The sequence below is a fragment of the Sinocyclocheilus anshuiensis genome, unplaced genomic scaffold (assembly GCF_001515605.1).
Source record: "Sinocyclocheilus anshuiensis isolate Anshui unplaced genomic scaffold, SAMN03320099.WGS_v1.1 scaffold615, whole genome shotgun sequence".
NCBI classification, from domain to species: domain Eukaryota; kingdom Metazoa; phylum Chordata; class Actinopteri; order Cypriniformes; family Cyprinidae; genus Sinocyclocheilus; species Sinocyclocheilus anshuiensis.
Genome location: NW_015552647.1, coordinates 1297104 through 1310862, shown reverse-complemented (window position 1 = coordinate 1310862; position 13759 = coordinate 1297104). Strand labels below are relative to the sequence as shown.

At 36.0% G+C, this 13759-nt stretch overlaps 1 protein-coding gene across 1 annotated transcript in view; it reads left to right on the top strand.

Annotated features, from left to right (window-relative positions):
* LOC107666965 (contactin-3-like) overlaps window positions 1–13759 on the top strand; it is a 69996-nt gene that overhangs the window by 24753 nt on the left and 31484 nt on the right. The window contains exons 4-8 of the mRNA XM_016458523.1: window positions 825–1000; window positions 3791–3886; window positions 7772–7975; window positions 9788–9890; window positions 11723–11907. Coding sequence (XP_016314009.1) covers window positions 825–1000; window positions 3791–3886; window positions 7772–7975; window positions 9788–9890; window positions 11723–11907 — 764 coding nt within the window. The remainder of the gene's footprint in view (window positions 1–824; window positions 1001–3790; window positions 3887–7771; window positions 7976–9787; window positions 9891–11722; window positions 11908–13759) is intronic.

Here is a 13759-nt window from a genome sequence, read left to right as displayed (position 1 = left end):
TAATTAACATTAGCTCCACAGGAAACACTCAAATAACACTCGACATATAACCACTCACAAGCTGTAGTAAGATACTGTGCAGATCTTAAATAAAAAATGTCAAGATATGATACAGTCCATTATTCTGTAAATTAATTTAATATGGTGTCCATTGTGTGTTATAAATAATCATACTCTTAAACTTATAACCACAAATACGTAAGTATTATGATGTATTATAATTGTTGTTATGATTATTCATGAGTTGATATATTATACGTTTTTTTTATAATGCATTATGCATTAATTATAATGCCTTAAGAATACCCTTATAATGTATTAAAAATACAGGCTTCATAGAAAGTGTTACCAAAAATTATTTAGCAACAAGCAGCATTTTGTCAAGCAGTCCAAGTTGCTGTGTTTAATTTGCTCTATTTCTTCACACTCCATATTTAATATTTTTATATTCCACATATAACTGTAGCTAAATAATTGAAATCACACTGAAAAATAATGAACCTTTCATAGTTTTTCCTAGCAATTTTATTGGAAACTAAAACAAACCTACTCACGACTAAACATTGCACATCTTCGAGGTCAATAAATAATTAGATTTTTCGTATTCTTAATCTTCAGCACTGTTTTGCTTGCTTTCATCAGTTATTAGTCAGATTGTACTGCAGAAGAACAAAGAAGGAAAACAAATGTCATCAATGAGCTTTGTTTCATGCTGAATCTGGCTGTATAATGAAGCAGGCTTCATCAGATCGATGCATGTGATGAATATTGGTGAGTTAGCTTCTCTGGAGACCACACTCCTGATTGTGTTTGCGTCTCTCCAGATGGTCTCTAAACGGAACGCTCATTGATCTTCTTGGTGACGAGAGGCGTCGCCTGTCTGGGGGTAACCTGATCATTACCGGCCTGGATCGGGACCAAGACAGCGGTGTCTACCAATGCACTGCCTCCAACAACCGGGGAACCATTCTCAGCCAGAGAGCCACACTACAGTTTGCATGTAAGTTATGTGAAAGTTTTTGTTAAAATTAGAGTTTTTGGTTAATTTATCAAAGTACTGTATTCTATGCTTTTTTCCAAAGCCACTATATATATAAAAGATAATAAATACATATTACTGTTTTTTTTACTGTATTGAAGTCTAACTGAAATATCTAAATCCAACATAGCAACATAAGCTCAACCAATATCAAGTTTGTGGCTCGATTTGTCCAAACAGTGGCAAACCGGAGGTGCATTTGGCTGTATATAAGCGATATTGTAAAAGCACCAGTTTTGGTATTTGGTATTCACATGGCATTGCTGAAGAAAGAGCAATCAAACGAGCTGTCAAATGTGACAATTTCACCGGGTGAAGCGCCATTTCATCGACTTCAAACTCCATCACTCATTCTCATTAGTCACCAGCTTCAACAGCATCTTTGTACGCTGCGTATTGACTCGCCATATTAATACCCATACTGTCTGCTTCACAAAGTAAACTGCCAAGTATGAGAATAGCCATCTAGCCACCTGGCCTCTGTGCAGATGATTTAAAATGCTGTCCTTGTGCATGCTCAAAGAAATAAGAAGCTCCAATCAGTTTTTTTTAAGATGGGAGAAGGGTCGTTTGGGATGAGAGCAAGCCTGGCCATGCACTCCTTTTCTCTGACAGCAAAGACTCTTCACACTCGTGCCGTCTAACTATTGATCCAACCATGCGAATACACAGGGCATCCCACGTGCCCCTTAGGAGACAGATTCCCATCTTTATGGGTGGGATAATGAATTTCACTTCAGGGGACTGGTTAACAGGACTTGCTTGACATTTATTTCCTATATTGATCATTGGTTAGTCAAAGGGGAATTATGATTTTAATAGGATGATAATGCTGCTGACTTTGATAATATGTCATTGTGGCATTTCTTATCTTTCAGACAGCTGTTGAAAACTGCCTCCTGCATCTGCAAGCCAGTTTGAAATACATGCTTAACTGTAAAATTTGTCATTGGGAGATTTATTCCATGGTGGCTTTCTATTGGCTCTCCTGGGGCGAGTTTGGAATGAGTACCTTTCTCAAGGGTGCAATAGCAGCAGAGCAGATTTGTGACCTGACAAACCATGGCTCACACAAGCTCACTAGAATTCAAAGCCTATTCAGATCTTTAACCAGCAGACCCTGTATAAAAATAAAATTGTATTGGGGTGATCAAAAGCATGTTAAATTTGTATTTTTGTATATCGCCGCTTAGAACAGTTTAGCAACCACATAGCAATGCCTTAGCATTCATGGTTATTATAGTTTTAATGTATTTTAAATACTTAATTTTTATTTTTATTTTTTCAATTTTGTAATTCTTATTTATTTTCTATTTGCAATTAGCATTTTAACTTAGTTTAGTTTTTGTTTAATTTTTTATTAACTTTTTTTGTAGTTTTCGTTTATTCAGTTTCACCGCTTGTATTATTTAAAGCATTAGCAATATTAAATAACAGTTATATATCAATTTGAAATGTTTTTGCTATCTAGAGGCTTTTTAATGGTTAATATGTTTGTAAGGGTTTCAAGTTGACAAACCATATATTAAAATCAAAAAATTTATTTGTGGACGTTTTTATTTTATTTCAAATAATTTTGGTGTCAAAAAGGTTTTTTTTAGGTTTTAGGATTTTTATTTTCATAAAACCGTTCATTTTGTATTTATTTATTTTATTTTTACTTTTTATTAACACTTATAAAATTGAACACCAGTTGTATGCCAAGCTTCAGGCCTTTAATGAATAGGACCTTGAAGTTGAAAGTTCCACCGTCCCATAAGAAGAAAGAATCAATAAGAGTTATGGAAATTAATCAATAAACGCTCAACTCTTCATCCTTCACATCCATATATGAATGTTTTCCATTTATAAGCAACGCCATTCACTGTGAAGATGTTTGGCTTACCACACGGCCTACAGCCATCACATGAGTCCAGCCTTATAGATTTTAACACAAGAGACCATTAATCAGCGCCCGTGGCTCTGCCGCGCCGGCTCTTAATCCATTCATCCTGTTACTATGAGCCGAGCAAGTCCTGCTCTTTCCACTTCCACCACGGCTCAGTATGACCCGGCTGTGTGGGACTTCTTTTCGGTCAGCGGGGAATCTCTCATTAATCTTTCCCACTGTTTTCCACCACCTCTCCCTAATCCTGATGTTTTCTTCTGCTTCTTTTGTTTTTCTGTTTTTTTCCCCGCTCTGTAATTTGTCTTATCGGTCACATTGACTCTATATTTTTTGTGTTGGGGAGCTTGGCTCTTGGCTTGTTTGCTTAAGGGTGTGGAATTGGCACAGCAGGCTACGGTTACAGAAGGCCTTCTCTGTCACGAAACAAGGAGAAGGTTTTTATCATGCCAGGTATGCGAGCTGGCTGCCAACTTCCTCTCCTCCTGTTAATTTGTGAGGATGAATTGTGTGGACATGTATTGACAGGGAGGCTGCTGGCTCAGTGGGTGAGATTAAGATATCTCTGGTAATGATGCGGCTTACTGCTGGTAGGTGGAGGCGATGTTAGCATCCCTTTTTTCATACACCCTCATAGTGGTTCACTAGACTGCATTGTTAGACACCCACTGTCTGCTTTGGATTATTCTCAATCACTGATTCTGTTTCCTTCTTTTTGCTTTCTCAAATATTGAGCGCTACTAAACGATTACAGTCGATGTTGCTTCACCATTAGTTTTGCTATAATATGAAATGCCGTTTTCATTATGCATGAAAAATAATTGCCTCATGCAAATGTATTTTATTCCACATTTAATCTGTTACAGATCTGGAAAGCTTCAAAACGCAGACAAGAAGTGCTGTGAATGTGAGGGAAGGCCAAGGGGTTGTTTTGTTATGTGGCACACCTTTGCATTCCGGTGGTAAGTTGGTATATTATTATATATCCATTTTAAGTCGCCATTTATTAATGTGTTATTGTGAATGATTCACTGGATAGTCAAATGAAACTTTTGTTTTCATAATCTTCAATCAAAATGCTCTCTCTCTGCATTGCTTAATCATTTGATGTCACTTATGCCGCAGTGGTGTTATTTTAGTATTATTTCTATACCATTATAGTTATTTATTAATATTTCCAATTAGCTTATGTTTCATATTTGCAGTTTTAATTTAAGTTAAGTTAAGTTAAGTTACGTTAAGTTAAGTTTTAGTAATTGTGTTATCGGCTTCATCTATAGCTTTGTATTTTCAGTAATTTTAGTCAGCTAATTTCACTTAGCTGCCAAGGCAATATTTCAATTTTTTTAGGTTTTTAAGTTTAAAGTTTTTCAACTAATATTTATATTTTATTTCAACTTGATTTCAAATACTGAAAATGAATTTTAATAGTTTATTTTTAGTTAACAACACTGGGTCATGCAAGTTATTGTATAATTGTTAACCAATAACCAAATACTGTCATTCAGTCGGGCTACATTTCACAATCCAATCAATTCCAGATGGACGAAAGTCCTGCCCTACTTTCTTTATATCCTGCATCACAATGTCAAAAGATGGAACTAAAATGGGTTGCAAATGGCAATTCACTTTCGACTTTGGAATCTGTGAAGTGCTGCCTACACACATATGTACTTGCTCTTCAATCCATAAAATGCTTCCTTTCATCCCATTGAATAACATGAAACCATTTTTTCTTTTTCACCATCCCTGAGAAATTATATGAAACTGCAGTAGGGCTTTTAGATGAACTGTTTGTGAATAAATTGTAAAGAAAAAAAAACACAATCGTTTCTTGTCGCCTCCATTGATACAGGCTGTTTTTTACACTACTGTTTGAGAAGTGTGATAAAGGTCAGTAGAAATTCACACTCCAGTGCTGTTTCGCAAGCTGGAAACAAAAGTGGCGGAAATGCATGTTTGCATGTTAAGTGTGCTTCTCTTAGGCATATAGCGCCTATCCTTAGACAAGACTGAGGTTGTAATTCAACCAGCTGTAATTGGACAGAAGTCATTAGACCCCAAGTGCAAACAAGAACCAGGCAGTGAGAGACATCAATAGCAATTAGAGGTCGTGACTATTACTGCGACAAATGAGATGTCAGAAATGAGAAGATGTGAATTTGGTTCATAGGCTGGGCAATTATAGTTTGCTGAGATAAATCTGTAATTAAGCATTTGTTTAATTAGAGAACCCAGAAGAGGAGCATTTCATATGAGAATACTTTAAAGTTTGGCTTAAATGTCACCAGCGATTGAAAACGTAGGCTAAGTATGACTAAAAAGCCTAAATAAATCATTCAAAAGTGCTGGAGAAGGCAGAAATTTAATCAGCACATTTTGTGGTTAAGAGACACGTTTCTGAAACACTGATGGTCATTTTACTCAGAGTAAGCATGCTGGTTAGCATTAGACCTTCTAAAGAAACTCATTTACTATGGATCGTAGATCCTGCCATCTTTTCTTTGGCTTCATTTGTTTTCTCATTTGGATCACTTTCTTTTCAATCAGACCTGAATCTGGAGGCAAATGGAAATAAAGACCTGAAATTGAAGTCTCAACCCAATTAGTGAGAAATATGTTTTTTTTAGACGAATGCATTTTCTGTGCCGAGTAGGTAATCAATTGTTTATCACTGCAAAATGCAAACAAGAATGCTAAGCTTTGCAAATTTTCAACTGATTCTATTATAAAAGTTTTTGCTGTGTATAAGTTTAAGTATTACAATATACAGTAGTTGCTCATTATCTGTTAAGATTTAGGCTGCATATTGAACTCAAAAGACAAATGGGTTATTATTACCAACCTGTTTTATCATTGTGGAAGAAGCTGTATTGTTTTACACTAGTAATATTTGAAACATCTAAACTATTTATCCCCCTGAGCAATGCTGAATGCTCATTGTTGTAAAATAGCATGTGATCAAATGTTTTAAAAGTAAGTTTTCTCTGCTCCACATTTGCAGTTTCCCGCTAGATAAAAAAAAGCTTTATCATGATCTAGCTGTCTGTTGAGATTGCTGAACTTATTATTACCAACCTGTTTTATCATAGTAGAGGAAGCTATATTGTTCTACTGTAGTAATATTCAAAACACCTTTTTCCAGGGTAACGCTATGTTTTCTGTTGAAAAATAGTATGCGATCAAATTTATTCTCTGCTCCACATCTACTAAAATCCACTATACACTACCGTTCAAATGTTTGGCGTCAGTAAGATTTCTTCTTATTATTAGTAGTAGTATTTAATTGTATTTATTAATATTTAATTTCAATTGACGAAAAATGACAGTAATTACATTTATAATGTTACAAAACAAATGCTGTTTTTTAGAACTTTTATTTATTAAATAATCCTGAAAAAAGAGTATCAGAGTTTCCACAAAAAGTTTAAGTTGCACAACTTTTTCCAACATTGATAAAAAAATCAGCATATTAGACTGATCTGAAGGATTTTGGATGATTAAATAAATGTATTTTTGATCAAAATACATTTTCAATGTGCCTTTTCAATTGTGTGGCTCTTTCTGTTTCTGAATTCTATTAATTACATTTATAAACATGGATATATCGAATAAAAAGACTGAATGGTGGCACATTTAGTACATTCAGAACAAGTATCTCTTGACTTTAACCTTGTCGGCCATTATTTTCCAGCTGTAGGCTATTTTTCCAGCATTTTTATGCCTCACTTCCATAAAATGCCATAATAGAATATAGATAACTCTGATATTGTATTATCACAATGTTTAGGTCATGTCAAGTATCCCATGATTGCCCTATTTTTCTCTGTGGAGGCATAAACATGGATATATCGAATAAAAAGACTGAATGGTGGCACATTTAGTACATTCAGAACAAGTATCTCTTGACTTTAACTTTGTCGGCCTTTATTTTCCAGCTGTAGGCCATTTTTCCAGCATTTCTATTATGCCTCACTTCCTTAAAATGCCATAATAGAATATAGATAACTCTGATATTGTATTATCACAATGTGGAGGTCATGTCAAGTATCCCATGATTGCCCTATTTTTCTCTGTGGAGGCCTCTAACATCAGACACCCTCATAAAGATCCTCCATTGTATTGCTGAACAGCATGTTTGTTTGTGTTTTCAGTAACCATCGCAATTTCTCTCTTCCTCTACGTTCAGCGCATTTGACAAAAGCTATCACTTCTTATGAAGCTAACAGAGCTCTGATGCAGGGATTCCCGGGCTGACCTGATCATAAAGAATTGCTTTCAACTTCACGACAACCAGCCTGCCAGCGTGTTTCCCCGTCTTAGGATGTGCGGTGCAGTCTCGGGGGACACTTTTTGAGTGGCAGCCATCCTGTACACCTTTCCAACAGTTGCATCATGTGCACGAGCCTCTCATTCCCATTCCCTTCCCCCTCTCAGTCTCCTGTAGATGACACGCTAATGCACTGTGGCAGGGCCTTTGGTCTTCTTTGGTTCAGCCCTTTCCAGTAAGAGTCAGCCATGCATGAATGACGCCAAGAGAGAAGCCTCCGTCCCCAGCCACGGTGAAGCCGGACAGGGCATGTGTCATAAGAGTGCCAGTGAGGCGCTTTAATCTAGTTTGTTTCGCTCCCTTTCCTGCTGCCTCACAAAGGAAGAGTCGCTCTGTTTACTGAGCCTTACCTGCCCTAAGGAGGTCAGCCCGAGGCGAAGCGAGTGGTGTAATGCAGACGCTTTGTACGCGCTTTTGAGCCGAGATTATAGTTTACCGAACAAAGTGACTCAACACCTTTCTGAAAGTATAAATGTCTGTGTCAGGATCTAACGCTCCGTTTCTGACATCTTTCTAGAGCTCACATTCACCTGGGTCTTCAATGAGTACCCTCACTTCGTCCAGCAAGACAGCCGGCGCTTTGTATCCCAAGAGACGGGGAATCTCTACATAGCTAAAGTGGAAACGTCCGATGTTGGGAATTACACCTGCGTGGTTAATAATACTATTACCAAGGAGAGGGTGTTCAGTTCGCCAACACCTTTAGTTCTGAGGAATGATGGTAAGAGGGGTGTCCATCAAATACTGCACAGTTTAACACAATATAGGAGCATACACTGTAAAAAAAAAAAGGTTGTATTTTTAATGGTAAAATAATGCAAAGATTCTAAGCTAAAAACCTGCGAATTTGCTAAGAGTAAGTTCCCTCAAAGGGATAGTTCACCCAAAAATAATAATCCTAAGGCCATCCAAGATATAGGTTACTTTTTAGCTGATGATTTTTAGATGAAACCGTGGTCCTTGGTGATTCATAAAAGTCAGCGGCAGCACGTTTTTGAGAACTAAAAAATGTTTTTGAGAACTTCCTATTTCAAGGAACACAAAATTAACACCCGTGGCTTATGACGATATATTGAGGTCTTATGAAGTGAAAAGATCGGTCTGTGCAAGAAACTGACAGCAAATTAGTAGCAAATTTTTATTTTTGGGTGAACTATCCCTTTAAGGCCATTAACATCAAGAATGATTAATGATAACGATATTGTTTAAAAAATCATTTTAAATTTAAAAGAATAGTTCACACCACAACTATAAAGATAATGGCACAGAGAACAATATCATTGGAATAACTTTGAATGATGAACGATAAAAACATTGACATCCAATCAGAATTCATCCTGCTTGAAAGAGCTTGAAAATTTAAAGTGGCAGATGACATAGCTGCAGCATATGCTTATTATAAACAGAATGTGATTTCAGTGTGGACACTAATATAGTTATTGTTATAGTCATCGTTCCTGATGTGAACAGGCCTCTATACAAAAAACTGTAATAGATGTAATGGGACATTTCATGTAATTTTACGGTAAAATACTGTTACATTTACATGTTACAACAGTTTCTTAGTTTTTTTTTTTTCTTATCAAATACGTACATTAGTCGGCGCCGATAGCCTCGTGGTTAGTGCGCTAACGTATACAGCGCAACTGCGCTCACGGCGACCCGAGTTCGATTCCCATCTCAAGGTCCTATGCCGATCCCGATCCCCTCTCTCTACCCAATACTTTCCTCTCATTTCTCCACTGTCCTGTCTGAATAATCAAGGAATAACCCCTCCCCCTCCATTTTTTATTTTATTTTGGTGTCATATTTGTTACCATGATGATGTTTTGTGTTTGTGTATATGACACCTTCTACATATTAGTACTCGTCATAGGTACTCGTCATAAACTGTAATTATGCGGCTTATTTACCACCTGTGATTTAAGGTGGTGGTCAGTACATTATAAAGGTAAAAAATACATTTTAGTATTTAGCATTATATTTAAATTTTTTAGTTAATTAAATATACATTTTTATCTGTAAATTTAAGTTCAGTCTCTAAAACATAAAATGTTGCACCATATTTTTGTACAGTAAACTTATGGCAACCATAGCTGTCTGTTTTGTTTGTTTGTTTTATTAACATAGATTTCACATATTTTTAGCAGTATATCTCACTTGGGTTGAAGAAGCTTGTGACATTTTTAGGGAGATGTTCATTCGTAAATGTCAGAGATCTATTTATGCCACTGTCTTGAAAGCTAAACTGCCTCTTTTAAGAACACTAACCCACACCCTTGACAATGCCTCAAAGGAGGCCACATTTCCATTTGAGATGGATCCTGTTTTTATTATGTGTGTTCCATAAATCTTTAATAACATGTCTCTGTATTTTTGGCACAATCTTCTCAGCTTCCCTGCTCATTGACAGGTCTTTGTGTTTTGCCATTTGTTGTTGTTTTGCTTGTATTCTAGAGTACAAAGCTTGTATATCATAAATCATGAATGACAATGCTGTATGCATCTGTGCTGTATTGTCTGCCCATGGCAGGAGCGATGGGAGAGTACGAGCCCAAAATAGAGCTTCATTTCCCCGACACCATTCCAGCTGCTAAAGGATCCATGCTGAAGCTAGAATGCTTTGCCTTGGGAAAGTAAGTCCAACATGCATGCACCTGCGTCTGTCTGCGTTCTACTGCCGCAAACTGTTGCCTGAGTTCACACCCTTGCTTAGCGTTATTTATTTTTATCCCACGTTATAAAATACACCGAATTTGTGATCAGCACTTCAGGTTCATTCTTAATACGATTTGCAATCTGTCACGGAAGCTTTTTACAGAGAGATTTTCACCATAATGGCCCTCTTTGCAGAGAGCAATGACCCGCAAGATTTACTCCTTAAATAGTGTGGAAATAGAGCTGTGAGCTTCTTTTCAAAGGAAGAGGGTTGTCATTTAAAGAGGGGAGTAATGCAGGTTTTCAAAAAGCGGGAGATGATAGCTTTTCACACCATACAAGGAACACGTCACCCCAGATTCTAACGTGAATCAGATCCATTCACACTCAGATTTTCTTAATAGGGTACAGCTTTGAAGAAATGAGGGGGAAATTGATTTTCTTTCCAAACATTATGGAATTTCACTTCCTCAGACAAAGTTGCTGTAGCTGGTAGAGCATGATGCTAGCAACACCAGCATGGTGTGTCATTGATTTGTGTCCTAGGAAATGCATGAACAGATCAAAATGCTTAAGTTAAATGCATGGATAAAAGCATCTACCATAAAAGTCTGGGGTCAGTAAGATTGTTTAATGTTTCTTATGTTCACCGAAGCTGCATTTATTTGATCAAAAATACAGTAGAAACTGTAAAACTGTGAAACATTATTACAGTTTAAAATAATTGCTTTCTATTTTAACATATTTTACATTTTTGTGATGGCGAAGCTGAATTTTCAGCAGCCATTACTCCAATCTTCAGTGTCACACGATCCTTCAGAAATCATTCTAATATGCTGATTTGGTGCTAAATAATCATTTCTTATTATATTCAGCGTTGACAGTTGTGCTGCTTAATATTTTTTTCTGGATTTTTCTTAGGAATGAGAAGTTGACATTGCTACATAAATTCTGACACTTTTGATTAATTTAAGGCATCCTTGCTGAATAAAAGTATTAGTTTCTAAAAGAAAAAGAAAAAAACTGTACTGACCCTAAAATTATATACTGGTAATAATTATTATTAATAATAATATGCATAGCTTGAATGCAATATAAGTCACTTTAGATAAAAGCAACTGCCAAACTAATTTCCTCTTACCAAACATTACATTAAACCATAATTTTGACCTGGTAATTCCTCACCTGAAACTGTGTGAATGAAAAAAGTTGTAGCTGTTAGAATATGGTGCTAGACATGCCAAGGTTATGAATTTGGTTTCAAGGGAATGCAAGCATGATTAATAAAATGCCTTGAATTCTTTGAATAAAAGTGTCTGCCAATGGATAAATGTAAATACAAGATCTGCACATAATATTAAAAAGCATAACTTGGACTTTAGATAAAAGCTTCTGCCAAATTGATTTCATCTCACTGAATGTTATGTTAAACCATAATTCTGGAGTTAACCTTATAATTCCACAGATGGAATTCTGTGAATGAGGAAAAAGTTCCTGTAGCTGGTAGAACATTGTGGCAGCATCACCAAGGTCATGCATTTGGTTCTACGGAATGCATGAATGATTAAATACATTGAATGCTTTGAATAAAAGTGCCAAATGCATAAAATGTAAAAGCAAGACCTATACATAATAATAAAATGTATAGCTTGAATGCAATGTATGTTGTTTTTGATAAAAGCAATGCCAAGGTAATGATTTGACTCGCAGGGAATAAACATACCGAGTTCAAAAGTATATTTGCTTTAGATAAACTTGTCTTTCAAATGAATTTGTATGTTCTAATGGTGGCTTTGTTGCGTATTCACAGTCCAGTTCCCAAGATCAGCTGGAGAAGAACCAGTGACTTTTCGTTCCCAAACAAAGTCAAACTGAAAAATTCTAACGCCATTCTGGAGATTCCAAATTTTCAACAAGAGGACACAGGGACATATGAGTGCATAGCGGAAAACAGTCGCGGAAAGAATGCTGCGAGAGGTCGTGTGTCTTTCCATGGTGAGTTGTTCTTATTCGCTCATGATTTCTAGATTTTCTTGCCTTTTACATTTATCACAAACAACCTTGTCAACATATAATTTTCCTTCAATTTATTGTTATACATATGTGTGCATTTCTTCTACCTCTGGAATTTGTTCTTTTATTTGCTGACAACTCAGCTTTGTCTCATAAAGCTTTACAGTAATTTGAAAAAAAAAGCATGACTGTTACCATATGGCATTTCTGCACTGCATTGAAACTGCAGTAATAAATCAGTAGATAGTGGCATTGGTTATGTTACTGCAGTTATTTATTCATTTGGAGGTGTTTTATAGAATGCAAATTGTATTTATGCAAAAGAACATTATGATCTGTGTTTTGTCTGTAGAGAAAAATGAACACAGGATAAGTGATTATAGTTTATTTTAGCAGAGACTGTAGCAGATCCAACTGTATAAATATCATTAATAAGATAAGTATTAGATGCATTTAAAAATCTAATTTAAATTTAATAAACATTTGTATTTACAACTTTATTTTGATTCAATTGTAAGTTGAGGTGATTCAGGTGTTTGTAAAGTTCTAAACTACCTTGAGTGGCATAATTATGACACTTTTCCACTGTCATTATGCCACGTAAAACTGTACTCGACCTCGCTATGCCATTTGTGTCATAACTCACAGTGAGAACATCACAACCAGTGTCTCATTTAACTTGTATCCTTGAGAGACATGACATTTCATGATGCACGTGATTGTGACCTTCTGCAATGAGCACCTCGCTGTAGAAGGTCACGGTGGCATTCCATAAAAAGTCAAGCTTAATTTGAAATGTATGGCGTTGTTGTATTAATCATTTTATACCCTTTGTACCCTTAATAAAATCTAGCACGCACTTGGCAGTCTTGTTGGGCTTTCTGTATATGCACTGACTGCCTGAAATACAATTCTGTAGGATAAATGAAAAAGGGAGTTTGCCTTGCCAAAGTAGATTTTCTGTTCCACTATTTGACTTCCTGCAAAAAACAAGCAGTTTAAAAAGCACTGGATTGGTGTCTGTCTTAAATGATTCGAAAGGTCTTATCCTGGGCCTTTTAAATTAACATTTGTGGGGAGAAATTCAATCATATGAATTTGTTAATTGAACTCAAGACTCTGTACGTGGCAGTGTAGTGTTTGCCAGCAGAAAGGATAATAAAGCTTCCAGAAGGAGGTCAAAGGATTTGTAGCATGGAACGGAGCATGTGCCCGTAGTGTGATAGAATTGACATATTCACTGAGCGTCTCACTTCAGTAGTTAGATTCATATTCACATGGCTCTATTGAAATGGGTCATCTATTGTTTGTTTTTTATAGGAACGTCAAGCATGCTCTCAGTATTATACAGACTAGTGAGTGGGTGTATGGCAAGCCATTTGGAGCTGGTGAAGCAGCTTATGTGATTCTAATATTGCAGCCTTTTCTGATAATGATAATTAATAATCAGAATCAGAAAGGGGTTTAGGGGACACACTGTGTGATTTGAGCAATTTGAGTGAGTTTGATGTAGGTTAGGATTTTATGCAAAAGTATGTTATCAAGTAAATTTGAAGTAATAGTTCATACACACACACACACACACACACACACACACATACATATATATATATATATATATATATACACACACACACATGCACACTGTTTTTGTCATCATTTGTCATCATTTGCCTTGTGAATCTGATTTATTTAATTATGCCTAAAAAAAATATATTTTTATATGTACATAAATTATATGCACTACTGTTTAAAAATCTTCATTGTGTGTGTGTGTGTGTGTGTGTGTGTGTGTGTGTGTGTGTGTGTGTGTGTGTGTTTGTGTAAGAAATTA